Source organism: Podarcis bocagei (genome assembly GCF_964188305.1).
Source record: "Podarcis bocagei genome assembly, chromosome: 14".
Lineage (NCBI taxonomy): Eukaryota > Metazoa > Chordata > Lepidosauria > Squamata > Lacertidae > Podarcis > Podarcis bocagei.
The window spans coordinates 38,798,400-38,816,233 of record NC_138139.1 but is presented as its reverse complement, the minus strand read 5'-3'; the positions used below and the strand labels follow the sequence as shown (position 1 = coordinate 38,816,233).

The window sequence follows — 17,834 nt, the reverse complement described above, 5'->3', positions numbered from 1 at the left end:
TGTTCATGCTAAGATACGGTTTGGCTTAGTGTTACATGCTAAGTAGGTCTTAATTGGTTTAAGATTGAAAAAGAGAAAAAGGTGACAGTAGGAGAAAGGGGGGAAGGGGAAGAACACAGAGGAAAAATATGGGTATGTACAGTAAAACATTAATAGCCAGTTTCATACTGTAGGTTGATGTTTAAAAAGTCCTGACTTTGCAAAGATGGAAGATAACGATTATTTCTGCAGTATGACTAAGGTTACATATAGTCCTTGTTTTAGAAATCAAAATTCTGCACTGTGGTACTCCAAGTTCTGGAGCAAGGAAAATCATATTATATATCTTGAATAAATTACACTAATTAAAGAAAAATCAGTATATTTATTTATGTTCTATTAATTATCAGGCTGCTAGGCATGGAGAAAAGCATTGCAGCCCCATTGCCTGATAACTGGAAATTGTATTCCGCTTCTGGGATTTCACCAAGCCAACATGTTTTAAAGTATATCACTGAAATCCAAAGTCTAGTAACTGTATTTCTTGTTTTAATGAATGTTGAGATTTTTTTAAAGATGCCGATTCTTTCACTTAATAACAATTTCTTCTATTTAGTACAGAAATGCAGATAGTTCTGCCTAGGATTCCTCCTAGCTTTACATGAGAGTTCAGTCTTAAGAGGTGCAAATCATGTTAGGCAACCCAGAAGCAGTAACCACTGGTGGGAACTGCTCATAAGGGTGACGGAATTTAACAGCTGCCGCCAGTAGGAGGAGACGACAAATCATAGTAACAAACAAGGTTGGGTCTGTTGTAGCTCTTTTCAGTATTTCCGCAGCCTCATGTCGGCTGCTGGCCTTCAACTGAGCAGAAGTTTCTTCATACTAATGGTGAGAGTTAAACTCACCTAGACAAATAAATAAATAGAACCTCTTCCTTGTGCTTCTTAGTTATGAGGTGGCAGAGCTACTGAGCAGCACAGGCTAGTGTGGGGGAAGCAGCCCTTTTACATTAACTTTACATTAATTGGTTTATACACTCCCCTGTGCTGCTGTTTTCCATGGAAAGATCAGCTCTGTTAACTTTGGCTGGGACCTGGTGCTATTTTTAGGTGCTTTAAAAACACCCAGGGAGGTGCTGCACACTTTTACGTGACAAAAGTTGGTTATTTTTATTTAGGGGAGAAATATTTTCTTTAAAATTTGAAAGCAAGGAATAAATTACTTTATAACTCAGGCTGGAATGTTATAGTTACATTCAGCTATATTATACAACCCAAAGCTAAAGGGCCTAATCCATCAATCTGAGCTCCGTTAACTTCCAATTTGGTCATGATGGATTTGCATCCCTGGACCACATGGACAGTCCTTAAAGGTATTGCCTTTGTGGTTGATAGAGCAAGATGTATAATTAGCAGAGGAGAGAATGACATACAGTTGTTTAACTATGAATGTCTCATCGTGTTAGAGAATGATTGACCATGAAAGACACAATTGACATCTCTTAAGTTGTACACAACAGCAGCATTATTTACAGAAACCTTGTCTTGTCTTGGCTGTTGTTAAAGGGATGGAAATCCTTCTTGGCCTCAGTGACAGGAATTCTATGATCTAACTGCATTGTAAACAGGGGAAAATATAACTATTAAGTTTGTATTTTTTCTTTTACTTGAATTCGGCTTTGCTGTATTATGTGCATTTCATATAATACGCTGGGATGAAAATCATACATCACCTTCATTGAGCCTGTGAATGGGGGCATTTTCTGCCACTTTCTCAGGGGAAAAGGAAAACTGATACATTTTAGGGGACACAGGCATATGTATACCCATGCAAGATGAGATGGCAGAAGGCTTCCTTAAGTATTCCTTTATTTAAAACAGAATAAAGCAAAAAGACTTTCCACCATTCAGAGTGGCAGAGGAGCTCCAATCAGCTGCCCATTCTGCAGTAAGGGCAGCTGTCTTTCCTTTTAACCGACAATGCTCTTGGGAATGAAGCTATGTCATGACATAGCATTGTTCCCATTTAGGCATCATATACGACCAAAGTGGTTGCTGGTCCAAATCCCTAGTCCAAATCCCTACAATACAGGAATGCTGTCCACAGAAGTCCCTGGGTGGGCTCAAACCACCAACCTTTTAGTTAATAGCCAGACATACTGATCCACTGCACTACTGAGACCTGTATTAGAATTAGAACTCTGATGCTGCTTCAGGGGCAGCAAACCTCTCTTATCTAAAAGGAAGAAAAACTTAAGAAAACTGCTCCCTCATCCCACCAGAATGTATCAAAGCTTCCACTCTTTAAAAACCCAGGTTACAGGTGAAGTATTAGCTTCTCACTCCCCCAAAATAAACCACTGAACCCTTCAGGTTAGCTGTACACAGGGATTCTGGTCCCTTCACAACTCACCAAAGCCCAAGCTTACATGGTGTAAAATTTATTTCAGTTGGCTTCTAGTGATAGGTTATATTAAGTATCATACTGTTATACATCTTGAGCTCTTGGGATGGGAAAAGCAAAAAAATCTAACAACCTAAACAAAATAAATATATAAGAGAGTAGAAAGGAGATTAAGATACCAAAATAATATTTTAAATATATGGGCATTTTTTGTTTAAGAAAGGAGGATAGAGAACCATTTAATAATTAGAAGTTTAGATAAAAAGAAGCATTGCTATTGCAAATTATGCTGCCATGAGAATCCCTGAAGAGCATGTTAATCTGTAGGACTTTGGTGTTTCGGATAACCAGAATTTGGAGACACAATGTTCTGCTGTTTGTGTGCTGTGTGCCTTACAGTATATCCAGGGTATACCTTCTCTTCCATCACCACTGTTGTTACTACTAGACCTATCTGTCCTCGCACATTTCGAATGGGGACAGCATGTTTGTAAGTCAATCCTGCTTTTTCTTTTAAAAAAAAATGCAATTCTCATAAAATTATCTTTGAATAGTCCATGAAAGTTGGTGCCATAATAATTAGTCTTCAGAATGCCACAGTACCATTTGTTATATACCACTGAGTGCTCACTAAGCTCTAAAACATGAGCAAGAACAGTAAACTAGCCTTACAGTATGAACAATGAGGTGTATGTTTGATGCTCCCTGATGTTTCCACTTACTTGATGGAATAGCAAAGGGTGGTATTGAAGTTTGCGGAGGTCCCCATCCCTTCATGTTGTAGGCAGATACTTGGACATAGTAAGCTGTACCCTGTAGGGAAAGGAATAAGGAGTCACATGGACTAGAGAAAACCTTGTTGCTCAGAAGGGTGAAGGGTGGTTTCAGTTTCCCTTCCACTAATATAGTCACCAGGTGTTGTCCATAATATTGTCATTATTGAAAGAGAGGGAGGATGTGGAGCAATACTGCCTATGGCCTATGAACTTGCAGAAGCAGTACAGGCCATCACCATCTTGCACAGTCTTTCTGTCTTCTCCTGTGTCATGGGTTTAGACCAAAGTTGCTGATAAACTCCAGAATAACTCAGATGGTCTGACAGATTTTGGAAGTTCAGCTTTTGCAGATTTAATTTCTGATTGAATTCAGACAAGCTGTAGTCTGTATCATATCTGATTAAAAATGAAATCAGATTAGGGCTTCAGGGTAGCACTGCAGCTTCACAGAAGTCTCTAAATCCTGCTGTGATATTTGTGCTGTGTGCCAGGCCAAGAGGACTCAGCATATTCCACATCCTTCTTACCACAAATGAAACCCTACTAACCCTCCCATTTCATATTACTTAAGTGGGACTCATTTGTGATGTGACCATAGAAGCAGAGTTTAATGATGTTGTCTTGCATTAGAAATACCCAAAGATCATATTCAGATCTAGTCCAAGTCCACATAAATTTTCTGGATGTCCAGCAGATACCCAGGAAATAAATCTGAATTCCCCTCTGCATCCAGTGTTGCCCCATAACCTTGCCAAAGAATATTTATTATGTATTCAGTTCCTGGATGCATAATATTGCCCTAAAACAGGAATGACTGCTGGTCGCGCCCAGTAAAGCAGTGTAGACAGCCTTCAGTCTGTACCAAATTATCTTGAGTCCCAACCCCCAACTTGATCGTTCCTATCAGTTCAGTTTCACATGTGGAGTATGTCTTTCCTATTAAATGTATGATCAAAATCAATCCAACTTTTATTTTGGGCCACAGCCAACTGAACCATGTCAGCTGATTGTCAGCCTAGTGGTATCACATAACTAGCTTCACAAGCAAACATTTCCATTGGGTATATTGTGTGTAATGTAAGTTTTCTTAGGAGGCTAAGGGAGCAGAGCAAGCCTACAGGCCACTTGTTGCAAAATCATATCCCTTTGCAGCTCCCAGTCTCGTCTCCCCCACAACTTGCTGTTTGTTCAGAAGTCTGGCTCCTGTTTGAGCTCTTGGAAGCTGTCCACCACACAATGGGGAGGGGACAGCTGACAGGCAGTGTGGGTCCTGCAGTTCCCAGAGAGATAAAACTGCAGGGGTGGGGGGCAGGTCCCAGCCAACCCATGACCTCCATACACTTGAGGGTTGGAGTGGAGTCACTGATTCTCATCTCCAATTAGCCATGGAGCTGGTGGAGAGTTTGATCTTTGCAGGTGGTGGGGGTATAAGATTTATTGGCTTGGAGTGGGGGTGTGAGAAGGAGTGCCATTGGGTAGAAATTACAGAAAAAACTATGGATCACACGGTTTAGTGACTAAAGCTCAACTGCAAGACCCTGAGATTTCAGCCTGGGGATGGCTGCTCCTTCCCATGCAATGCATACACTGAAAGCTATGAACTGCTCCTGGCATTTAGCATGCTGCATTTCATGGGGAAATGGTAGCTGTAAACAAATTATTATTATTTTCTAAAGATACTATTTTTATTATGTCGGCATTAAATGTTTCCTAATTGTTTGACAGCCTTATCACGTCATTGCAAAATCATATGGATAGCCAGTGCGGGGAAATGACTGGGGAAGCAGGAAGAAGGAAAGAAAGTGGTACCAAAGAACAGCCCTGAAATTTCAAATGTGTTCACAACAACAGGCAAAAATAGTTGCACAAGAGGCACGTCTCAAAACTCATGAAAAGGAACAAAAATTAGTTTCATATCTTGCTAAATTATTGAGACTGCTTGAATTCTTCTTTGTGCTCAGGGGCAACCTCAGACATTTTGGTTTCTAAAATATAAGTAAAATATTCACCACAAGCCTTTGTACTGGACTATTTGGCTCAGAAGCCTCATGACCAGGCATGGAAATATGCACTCATTTGTGGCAAGAAAAAGCCATGTCCTGATAAGGAGAAACCTAAGTTAGACCCCTTCTGCTTCATATATTATTGTTGTATGTGCAGCTTGATTTTCATTAGGAGAGAACATACAAATATTTGGTCTTTCCTCTGCAGTCTCAGTTGGTACAGCCTAGTAATAAATTTATGGCATGCATCTGCATATCATGTGCCTCATTTCAGACACCTACTTTCTCACACTACAGCAACAAGACGCCTGTTGCTGGAGCTCTTACCTCAGTTATCTCCCCCACTCCAAAAAACCATATTCAGTTTTATGCCACACCTCTATTACTACTACAAGATTTGTGAGTAAACTCTATTTAGACCATAGTTATCTCAATCAGGAAGCATGACAAAATCCACTTAACCAAGTTTCAGAGGAAAAGAATTTAGGGCTCCTTATCCCCTGCTTGCAGCCACTGCTTAGGGCAAATGCTGCATCTTGCTGCCTTGTAATGTAATGCTTGGGTCCTAAATAGGCCACACACATTTCAGGGAACTTAAAATGGCTACCTGCATGCAGTTAACTTAATAAGTTCAGTGTTGTGTGAAGAAGTACCAATCCCTGAAATGGGCACTTTACTAAATCATTCAGACATCCTCATATTCTGGCTGTGTGGTGGGCCGAGGTTCACTGCAGTTAGCTTGCACTTTGGTGAATTAGAACAAGAAGTATGGGGTGAAGGGATCAATTGGGGTCATTCCCTGAAGTACCCTTGTGGCTCAGCACACAGCACAGTAACTTACTCACCGAGAGGAGGCCATGGATGGTGATATGTAGGTTTTTCAGCTTGTTGATCACCACTTCACCCAGCGGTGGGGAGAAGGTGGGGGAGCAGCTCCATTCGACTGCAAACAAAGGAAAAGCACAGCCACTCCGTCAGTAATTGGGAGTCTTTCATCAGTAAGGCAAAGGATGTAGTGCTTGGCAGTCAGTCAGGGCTAGATTAGAAAGCTAGGCTGCCAGGGATGGTACAGCTGCTGTAAGGGGATTGACTGTGAAACTGAAGAACAAGCTACAGCGGGACCAGCTGTGCATACTGGAAAAATGTATTGAGAAAAAAGGCATGGAAGAGCTGGGGGGCGGGGAGGGAAGGTGTCAATTGAGAGAAAGAGAGAGAGAGAGTGCAACAACAGGGCACACCTTTTTCATATTCAAAGGACTTAACTCCCTGCCAAATGTGCAATGCAGGAGCTGCACATAGCGCAGCAGAGAAGTCTCTATAGCTAGGGTTACTTCAACTCTTTATCTCAGTACAGGAGACGTAACAGAAAGAGTTAAAGGCAAAAAAGGCAGGCCAAAAGATGAACAGTCAAGCTGATGAACCCAGAGATAAAAGAGAGAGCAGAACAGATGGACCAAACAAAGGCAACAGAGAGAGGGTGGGAAATAGACAAAGTAGATTAAGTGGCAGGATTTGGTGGAGACTGGTAAAGGAAAATTCTTCTGAAAGCCAAAGTTATGATGACAGGACACAAAGGATTTAAACTGCTGGGAATTCTATGTTGAGGGAGCAGGTGTTGAAGCCAAAAAGGGACATGCTTTTATGGGATCCAAATAGCTTGAAAATGGGACAGAGTTATGGCATTCAACTTGAGTGAGCACTTGGGAAGACATTTCTAAAACTTTTAGCAAAAAGCAACTTGCCTAGTGTAGAACCACCACCATTTAGACACTACCATAAATCAGCCACATATTTCCTTCTCACATTACAGAACAGAAGAAGTGTAAGGCATTTTCTACCAAATTTCCAGAATAGCAGATTCTGGAGAAGTGATGAGATTGATTCATGTCACAAGTGGCCACCAACCGAGATGGACTAGAAGAAAGGCATGAAAATATTTCAAATTCAACAACTAGAAAACTTAAGCTCAGTAATCTCCATGAATTATGCAAATTTGGTGGATGCATAATGTCTAAATATTTCAAATGCAAAATCAGTTTGCAAAATTATGAAGAGCTTGGCAGTAACTGAGATGAAACTTCACACAGGAACTGCCACATGAAACCCTGGACTATTTATTTATTTAAGTAATCTCTTAGCCTTTCTTTAGCCAGAAGTCCTAAAGTAGGTAACATAAAATAATTTTTAAACAAATACAATAAACCAAAGAAAACAAACAGTAAGCATATCTTTAAGAATTCAGTTTAATCTCTTGTGTGCCTGTGCAAATAAAATAGATAAAAACAGAGGGAAGGGAATTCCAGAGGTGGTGCTTATAACTGAGGCCTTATCTCTTATCACCACTCATCTTCTGATCCTAGACAGCAGCTCAGCACTTCCACAGCTTCCCCTGAGGTGACTGAACAGGATAAACAGCTGGGTATAATCTGCATTCTGATGACATCTCATCTCAGATCCTGGAATGAACTCAGTGGTTTCATGTATACGTTAAAACAGCTCAGGGGATAAAGAAGAGTCCCATAATTCAATGGATCAGACTAATCAAAATGCCATCCAGACTGGAACAGAAGCACGGTGCCCTTCATTCCCATACTGGACAGTTAGTCCAGAAAGATGTTTAAAGGTACTGAACACCACTGAAAGGTCCAGGAGAATCTACAAGGTCATACTTTCCTGATTTATCTCCTGGGATATCATCCTTCAGGATGTCCAAAGGTGTTTCCGTATTAGACGTTAAATTGAAATCCATTTAGATACTTTGTCTCATTCAAGAGTGACTCAAGTTGCCTATCCAACTCATCTGAGCATTTTGCCCCAAAGGGTCTATGAACAACTAGCTGTTATTTCCTGGGTTCAGTGAAGGTTTTTTTTCTTCCAGGAGCCACTACACAACTGCCTACTTCAAGGTGACTGACAACAGCCACTTTTGCAAGCTGGCCTTTATAACATCCAGGAACAAACCTGTCAACCCTCTGCACAAAGCAAACTATAAAGCAAACTAGGCAAGTTATAGTAGATGTTACTCATCCAAGCACCTATCAGTGTCATTGGACCTCAATAATCAAAACTCATCCAACAGTATTTAACTAGATGGTGTTCTGGAATTATGAACAGACTGTATTTCAAGAACTGTGGTATCCAAATTGCTGTAGATGTAAGCAATTTTATCCTCAAAGAGCCTACTACTCTTAGCAGGCATCTAAGTGTTCCTGAACATGGGAAAGGTCTTGGGCTATATTGGGCAGCAAGTTGAGGATGCAATAGGGAAGCAGAAATATTGCTTCATTGCCAACACCACTACAGAGTAGGCTTGAAAGCTGGTCCCCTAAGCCTTCTGAAATGGTCCATACATGCCAGGCCAGCACTTTCCCCCAGAAATGTGAATAATTTATTTTTATTATGGCTCATCTGGCATTCAGCAACAGCACCACCAGGCCTGATGTGTTGATAGCAAAGGTCATGTATTTCACAAAGCCTGGAGGAAGGACTGCAGTGGGAGACGGTCACTTCATTCCTGACCTTCCTTAATTATTTGAAAGCATTTTTACCCTGTTCCTTAGCCAAAGAGACTCAAACAATAGTCTAGAAAGATTAGTAGTCTCTGCCCTCAGGTTCATAATCTATACATCTAAGTGGCCTTTCTACCCCACCCCATCTTTGCTACAACCTGCTCATAAAGATTTCCACAGGGACATCCCTCACTTTGTTAATTTCACTGTGCAGGAACATCATAAAACCAACCAATCAAGGGCACCAAAGCAGCCTTCCTTGAGCTCTATGAAATAATGTGCCTGGTGTAAAGTCTAAATATATAGCAGCTTCCTATGTTCCAGGAGTAAAGCAGTGAGATGGGTAGGGAGGACACTGTGAGCCCCATACAGGTTATGGTGCCTGGGCCTTTAAAATAGATTGGCTTGACAAATCTTCAGACTCTCCCAACAACCAACAGGCTAGGACAGTGTAACTTTTGAAAACTGGGCCTGAGATTATGTAATCCATCAGATTGGTCTATTATAATCATAATTCATAGAGCACCCAAAGTATTCTAGGAACTGTAAGAAGATTTATGACTGGATAGTCCCTGCCTGCAGACCTTCAAATCTTAAAAGACGTAAAAAGAAAAAAAGATAACTTACCATATCTTAATAAGTACAATTGCATTGAAAAATATTTATTATATGTTATGCAAGCTCTTCATAAAATTAACATATAATTAATAATTTTTAAAGGCAATGGTAACTGATTAAGGCTTGGAGGATGCATAGATGGATCAGTAATTGATGTCCATCTCCCAGTCATTATGGCAGTTGTACTATATATGTTGTGTGATATAATTGTATGTAAGCAGATTTTAGACCCTGTAAACTACAGTTCAGTACCACTGAACTATGCTGATGCATTCCTTTTTTCTCTTTGGACCTTCACATCTTCAATGTATATCCATAAATTATTCACCTCAAAATGACAGGCAACAAATAATTCAAAAAAGGTGAATTTTGGAACTGAATCAGTGGGCCCTTAGGAATTTACTTGGATCAGATTCCCGGTCAAGAAGGATTGTTCCAAAAGAGAAAAAAATCAATTCACATGTCCATGTAAGTTTAATTCTTGGGTAATATGGTTCTGAGCATCCTTTGGATTTACCTTTATATTTGGTGACAATGGCTGAATTGACACTTAGGGGCTCCTGGAAGGAAACATCCACAGAAGTGCTGCTGGCCACTGAAAGGTGAACATTCATGGGTGGATCTGGAACCCCTGAGAACAGATAGCACAGGTATAAGGAGGGACATATCCTGGTGTATCAAGGCCTCTGTGGAAGGAATAAATCTTCAATATAAGCCTAATTTACAACTTAACTGCCAGCCAGAATGATCACAATAACAGAGATTCTGTTATGAGTCGAGGTAGGAAGGTATGTTTCCTTTGCAAAATAAAATAAAATAAATTCTGAGAAGAGATATGGTGGCAATTTGCATGCACTGAGATGGGTTAAATCAGCAGAAGATGCAAGACCACAGAATCCCCCCTTAGGTTCAGTAGTCAGATTATGTGGGATAGGTAGGGAACCCTTAATGAAATCCACAAGCTGCACCCCACCTCCCACAATTTTAGCCAAATCATACACCTCCAAGTTTGCCTTCTAATGATAGTAGCTAAAAGAGCCATTACAAAACAAATCCACTTCCACCTTAAGGAGGAGGTGTGGTTGCAGGCTTCACGGTCCCTCCACATGTGTGGTGGATGGAGGCCAGCCCCGCGCGATTGAGGGGATTCCCAGCCACATCACCCCCTAGCCGGCCAATCGGCTGGTCCGGGGGTGTGGCCTGCCCTATAAAGTCAGGACACGGCCGGGGGTCTCCCTCTTTGCCACCCGCCATCTGTCCCTGTTTTTCCCACCCTCCTACCCTGTAAGGTTTTCATTCTTTGACCTTGCTATGGACCTTGGTTGGTTGCCGTTGAGGGGCCTGGTAGGAATTTTTCCACTTGGCAAATTGGCACCAGCCACTTGGTTTTCGCCTACCTTGTAGCAAATCGTCACAACTTTCTGGGTATTGGTGGTTAGGCATTTGTATAGTTATGTAGATGGAAGAGGGGAGGTAGCGCCATCACCTGCCCCGCATATTGAAGGGTAGTCCGTTAAAGGATTGGGGGGCGTGGCCCTGTCCGAAGCCTAGGGAGATTAGGGCCTAAGGCACACACCCTATTGCTGACCCCGGGGGAGTTCCTAGTTGATGTGCATCAGCAGGATTCCCCCTACTGGTCGGTAACCCTTCCTGGACTTCAAGCAGACAGGCTGGAGTCGGATATAGTCAGTTAGGACCAATGCCTAAGCCAATACTGCTCTTCACCTGTAACCAATAAAGTTGTGGCCTTTTTTAGCCCATTAACCTTAATAATTGCATCATGTCTCATTATTTCCACCGGGGGAGGGGGGGTCGGGAACTCGCCATGCAAGAGACAGACCTCCCTCTGCAAGTCAAGACATTGTAGAGTTTTGAGATTTTTTCTATCTCCCCCACCCTGAAGAGGTAGCCATTGCTACAAGTGAGAACATGACACCAAGAATAGTCAACTTGTCATACAGAAAAGTGAGGGAAACGTTTTCTTTTGTGAAGCTTAGCACCTGGATTGGCATTCATAGTCTAGGGGTCACTATGATAATTATATCTAAGCTAGGAAATTAATGCTTCCGAAAATATCAAATGGGTTAGAAAGGTGGCAAAAGGTACAGGATACCTTCATTTATTATACCAACCAGAAAGATCTAGAATATTGGTTTTGGGTGAGAGAAGCAGTTTCAAATCTGCTCAATGAAGGTTGACTAGAACAGCACGGGGAAAGCCACATTCACCCAGCATGGACCTACCAATTTCATTAACTAGTGACTTGCTTCAAGATTCTGTGAATCACTAAATTAAGAACTTTACCATGTGCTGCAAACAACATGGGGTTTATTATGGCAGGTTCTAAGGCCACTTCTTCGTTTCTGTTCTGGACTAATTACATATTGTGGGACCCAATTTCCTATCTCTAAAACCTTGCAGTGACATGCCCACTGTTCCCATCCCTGATCTACTTAGGGGTCATTGCATGCTGCTATTTCAGACACTTACGAGCATGCTCAAATCCAGCATTCATGCGTTTGTATAGCCGATAACGCCATTCCCATGCTTTTAACTGTTTCTCTTTTTCTGAGCCATCTGCACTGGGTAGCTCATTCACCACCTGCGCAGTAAGGTCATTGACACGCTGCTCTGCCTCCTGGACCAGTGTTGACAAGTGCAAAGACCGACTCTCTAGACTCACAACTTTGGAAATGGAACAGAGGGAAAAGGAAACATTTAATACATTGCACAAGAAGAGGAGGAAAAATACATGACCAGGCAGAAACCTGCCTGAAAATTTCTGAAGTGATTCTCTATGCCTCTACCCTCAGAAAACCTCCCATGCTAAGCAATCCCTCAAGCAGAAGAAGCACAGCTTGATCCTCATTTCCCAAACAGCATGGGATAAATGGTTGGTGCAGCTGGAGTTTGAGCTATTAGATAAAACCACAAAGTTGCTTCTCCACAACTGCTTCTGCAAATTTGTGATTCTGGATCCTCTTAAATGCAGATTTAAAGGCCAAGCTCAAAGGAATCCCAGCCCTCCCTTCCCCCAGAATCTGCTGCTTATCAGGGAGCAGAAATCCTGTCTTGTTACACAGCAGGATGCACCCACCAGTTCAAAGCAAGTCTTCCGATAGCAAGCTAGAACTGAATTCTGAAATTTTGCTTCTAGTACAGTGGTACCTCGGGTTACATACGCTTCAGGTTACAGACTCCGCTAACCCAGAAATAGTACCTCGGGTTAAGAACTTTGCTTCAGGATGAGAACAGAAATCATGAAGTGGCGGCATAACAGCAGCAGGAGGCCCCATTAGCTAAAGTGGTGCTTCAGGTTAAGAACAGTTTCAGGTTAAGAACGGACCTCCGGAACGAATTAAGTACGTAACCCGAGGTACCATAGTATTTTATTTATTTATTCAAGGTATTTTTATTTCGTAGGAGCTAACATACCCTGGAAGACCCCAGAAACCTGTTGGAAAATGGCAACTATGATCCTCTGCATTTCCAATCCTTAGAGGAAAAGATAATTAAAGGATGAGCATTCTGCCGTTCACTACCAGAATGAGCCTTAAGCATTACCAAAACAAGGGGTGTTTTTTTTTGCATTTCTTACATTGAATGAAAAACCTACATTGACTAAAACATACTGTATTTAAAAATGGGTTTTCTGCTTTTAAACCTGGATTAACAGCATTCACATTTGCATATCTATTCATATTAGTTATCATGATGACCTCATGACTAAAATATGAAAATATCCTCATTCTGTCAGAATATTGGAATGGGTCTATGTTTCCCACAAGCACAGGGTTCTGAATCTGCTTGCACCCACATCCCTACCAGCACCCAACATACCAGTGTGTGTGTGTGTGCGTGCGCGCGCACCCCCCCCTTTACCTGCCCCACTGGTGGTGCCTTCAGTAGACAGCAATGTACCAGGGTGGCAGAAGTGGCAGGGACCCCAGCAAACTATTGCTGGATATCACTGCTCACCGCTCGTACTAGGGACAATTACCTATCCATTAAATAGGATGGCCAGGTCCATTACTTCATCCAGCTTTTGTCATTACTGTTTGAGAAGTAGCATATGCACAAACCCACAGCTGGAGCACAATCTGTGTGAGGTATTTCCCTTTCCTCAGTCTAGATATGTTAAGAACAAGAGGAGAAGACCCCCATTGAGGATCAGAGTGCATATACTTTATTCACGGGAATCTCTTGGTTTGCCTGACTCCTATGGCTAGGCAGCAAAGAAATACACACCTCTTTTCTATCTCCTTTCACTGAACTCCATTATTACACACAGTGCCAGCTAGGCCTGTGGCTACTCTCTGTGTGGGCCACCCAGCAAGCAGAGACCCCAGTGGCTGCATCTAGCGCAACCTATTTTTGTGTGTGCATGTGTGAGAGAGACATAGACAGAGAGAACACAAACTTGTGAGAGAATACCCCCCCCCCCAATCTCCAGGGAAAGAGTACTAATAAACACTTATTCAAAGTCACTCCCCTTCTGCTCTCCATTCACAGAAATCCCTTCATTTGAAGAAAGGGCAATCTGTTCCTGACCCTAATACCAGAACTGTCAGCTTATTCATGAGGCAGACTACCTGCAAATAACTAGCAGATGAAGATTTTCCTGTTGCTCTTAGCTAGTCATCTGAAATGAGGTGAATTCCCTTCTCATCATTCTATTCACTTCACCTGATCAGGCAGCATTAATGCTTCTTGCAGCAAAGCTGTTCTCTTCCAAGGTAACGCTCTGGAGAGTAAATTTTGGCATCTCTCGGGTGAGGATTCAAACAGTACAAGCGGTAAGCGGTTCAGCTTGAATCTATCCTGCAGCCCCACTTCTTATTGTGTGCAAATCAGCTGAAATAATCTCTTAGGAACATGCCACAAGGATGGTGTGACTCTTTATGGTTGTGCCAGTGCCAACCTCCTTTGGTATTCACTCTTGGCATCATTCCTAACACCAAGTCAGATTGATAACTACAGCTTCTAGGATGATATGCTGCTCTGGAACCTTTTAGCTATAGCTTTCATTTGTACCATCATGTTTCAAGAAAATGCTACTGTACTTTAGGCACGACACAGAAAAATCTAGCAATGTGATTTTTCCTGTACTGAAGGAACATATCATCCAGCTATGAAAGACACAGGAGCACACTAGGCACCAGAAACCCTAGTTCCAGGGTCCTATATGTTCTCTCTTTTGCAGCTAACTCCTCTCAGATGCTTTTCATTTTCCACATTTCACCAAAAGAGAATAGAATTCCCATTGCTAATGATATCAAGAAACCCAAGTGGCCAGAGTTCCTTAAGCATCCACAGGAAAGGACAAATTGGGTCATAGGATTGGGCCATTGACTGGTTACTTACAGTGAGGGCTTTCTTTGGCTCCAGCCAGCAACAGTGTCTTGGCGATGGGTGCATTGTTGGTCATGATGGCAATATCCAGTGGCAGAAGACCCTCACTGTTTGGGGTGTTAAGATCCAGCTCCTCTAGGCTAAACTGCTTGAGCAGCTCCTGCACCTTATCAAGGTCCTGCAGCTCAACAGCCTCAAAGAGTGCAGCATTGCCTTGAAACTGCAGAGAGGAACAGAGTCATACAAATGTAAGTATGCCACTCATTTCACAGTCTTCACTACAGTAATAAGATAAAACTGAAATGAAGGTGGCGTAGATCAGTGCAGAGGCCAAGAGAAGAAGACAACACTTTGCTTTCCCACTGCAGCTCAAGCCAAATTTACCATATCCATAACACCTCTAATGAGACAGGGTAAATGTGGGTTGCAAGAGCTCAGAGTCAGGAAGATATTTGACACCTCTAAAGTTTCTATCAAAGTCCAGCAGTCTGCTTGCCTCCTTTTCTTTACACCAGCTGCACTATGCATTCAGAGTTCATGACACAACAGTGGGTAGATAGGCAGCCAAAATCCAAAGCTATTGCCACACTGTGGCAAGGAAGAGCCAGGTAGTCTTTCAGCAACCATGGTATGGATGGAGCAGAAGTTGTTCCTCTAACAGGATATAAAAATTCTAAAAACCCTCAGAGCTCTTCAGTTGTTAGAGCAATGTACTCACGGGATAGGATTTGCGGAGCTTATCCTTTTCACTCCTCCCTGCTATGCTCCCTTCATCAAATGACATGTAGTTAACTCTGAATTTCCCAGAAAGGTTCCGGTAGAGCCTCTTAGCAGCATTTGGAGATGAGGGTCCTGGTTGCTTCCTAGACTGGGCTAGCTGCGGGTCTCTCATTTGCTGTGTCATTTTAGGTGAGGAAGACCTGAGGAACAAAAAGAAAAAGACAGATGAATGTTAAATGTCTAGAAATACAAGGAGAGGGTGGCCAATCCAGAGCCATGCACAATGGTCTGATTTGCACATAATGCTAAGCCAAGCTAAGGTTTGGTATGAACAAGCAAATATGCAGGAGCACAGAGCAAAAATTGTGGTCATTTCATTCCTTTCCTGGCCCTGCTGCCGCCACACTAACAGCAGCTAAGCCAGTGTTTCCCAACCGGTGTTCCGCGGCACACTACTGTGCCGTGAGACATCGGCTGGTGTGCCGTGGGAGGGAGGCGGGCGAGAGGCGGCGGCGGCGAGGATCCAGCGGGGGTGGGGGGAGCGGGGGCCGTCGCGCGCAACCGAACTCACTTGGCGCGCTGCCGGCTTGTCCTCCTTCAACCCGGGTCAGGCCAGGCCTGCTCACGTCCCCGGATCCCCTAGCAGCAGCCGCACGCTCTCCAAAAGCGCAACGCTGCGCGCAACCGCTCGGCCAGCTGGTGCTCTGCGACTCCGCCCTTTCCCCTCCCAGCGCCGGAGGGTTCGCGCGACCGCAGCTGTTCCCTTTCGCAGCGCGCGGGAAACAATTCCAGGCCGATTGCCTTGTGCCGAAAAGCACCGCCTCTCCTTCCAGCTCAGGCCCGGGCCGCCGGCTCCCCGAATGACGTCACGGGGGCGGGGCTTTAATGGTGGTGTGCCGCGAGATTTTTTTCCGGTAAACAGGTGTGCCGTTGCCCAAAAACGTTTGGGAAACACTGAGCTAAGCCATGTGTGTGCAAATGTGTGAACCTTTTGCTCCAAACAAACCACAAGCTCTAGCCAACAAACCATGACTCTGGATTCACATGTAACATTACGCCAAAGAATGGTTTAGCTCCTGGAAGCATAGCAGCAGCAGGTCCAGGGAAGGAGTGAAGTGGCTGTGATTTTCACTGCGTTTGCTCAATTATGCTTAGCCATGGTTCAAATGAGGCTGCTATAACAAGCTGACTAAAAAAAGGGAAACATTTAAACTCCAATAAATCTAAGCTGTGAACAATTACTTTTTGTCTTAATTAGATTTGTTTAAAATTGTAACATGGAAGAATTGTGTAAGGACACAAGTCTAGGCTTCAAGCTGACATAATTCACATAACAGAAAAAAAAACCTCTGAATGGAAAATTTGGCACATGCAGAGAAAAGTGATCTTTATTGATTCAACTCTAGTTTTAAAACCACAAATATCTAAACCATGCATATATTATGCTTAAGTCTATCCTTTACCCTCCAAACTATGAATATTCCCTCCTCACAAATCAAAACACTGACTAAAATAGCTGTCAGTGCTGGCCGCCTCAAGGTAGGCAAAACAGTAGTAGTTTGGTAGAGATTTAGGCAGGGATGCAAGCAGTCTTGGGACATGGGTGGAGCTGTGGTCTAAATCACTGAGCCTCTTGGGCTTGCTGATTAGAAGGTTGACGGTTTGAATCCACACAACAAGGTGAGCTCCCGTTGCTCCATCCCACCTCCTGTCAACCTAGCAGTTCAAAAGCAGACTAGTGCAAATAGATAAATAGGTATCACTGCAGCAGGAAAGTAAACAGCATTTCCGTACACTCTGGCTTCCATCATGGTGTTATGTTGTGCCAGAAGCAGTTTAGTCATGCTGGTCATATGACCCAGAAAGCTGTCTGTGGACAAACGCCGGCTCCCTTGGCCTGAAATGAGATGAGCACCGCACTCCATAGTCACATTTGACTGGCCTTAGCTGTCCAGGGGTGCTTTACCTTTACTTTTTTTCAACCAGTCTGTGAGCAGCTTGGCCTACACAAGTTGCCTACACAAGGAATCAGATGAATTATATAGGGCTAGGTAAGACTCTGCTGGTTACTCAGGTCACCTAATCCTGCTGGGCTGACAGCTGCAGTATCTTCTCCAGCCATCTGCAATGCAGTATAGTTCAGACCCACAGTAACATTTGCTTGAAAACTACCCCATTGGCACAGGGAGAAAGGAGCCTGTACCCTGCTGCTTGAGTCACCCAATCAAGACCTTAAAATAGTGTTGCTTTGACAGATGTGTACAGTTCTTGCTTATGAAACCACAGGTCAGAATAATAAACTGGTATGTCTCTGTGGTACTACAGCATCTTTTGCCTTCCTGAATGAATGTGAATTAACATATGATCCATCATGAATGAGGACTGATCTGTAATACAGCCATTCTGAGGTGGTGAAATATAAGCTGAATGGATGCAGTTTGATTTGTGCCTCCTTTGGGCTGATTGTCTTA

At 43.0% G+C, this 17,834-nt stretch overlaps 1 protein-coding gene across 10 annotated transcripts in view; it reads right to left on the bottom strand.

Annotated features, from left to right (window-relative positions):
* The window catches only part of LOC308573170 (ankyrin repeat and fibronectin type-III domain-containing protein 1-like), a 384,306-nt gene that overhangs the window by 21,781 nt on the left and 344,691 nt on the right, over nucleotides 1–17,834 (bottom strand). For all 10 annotated transcript variants that reach the window (XM_081169829.1, XM_081169832.1, XM_081169831.1 and 7 more), the window contains 6 exons: nucleotides 15,362–15,563; nucleotides 14,656–14,863; nucleotides 11,782–11,976; nucleotides 9,809–9,922; nucleotides 6,010–6,107; nucleotides 3,108–3,198 (listed from right to left, as the gene is read on the bottom strand). In XM_081169829.1, the coding sequence (XP_081025955.1) occupies nucleotides 3,108–3,198; nucleotides 6,010–6,107; nucleotides 9,809–9,922; nucleotides 11,782–11,976; nucleotides 14,656–14,863; nucleotides 15,362–15,563 (908 nt within the window). The remainder of the gene's footprint in view (nucleotides 1–3,107; nucleotides 3,199–6,009; nucleotides 6,108–9,808; nucleotides 9,923–11,781; nucleotides 11,977–14,655; nucleotides 14,864–15,361; nucleotides 15,564–17,834) is intronic.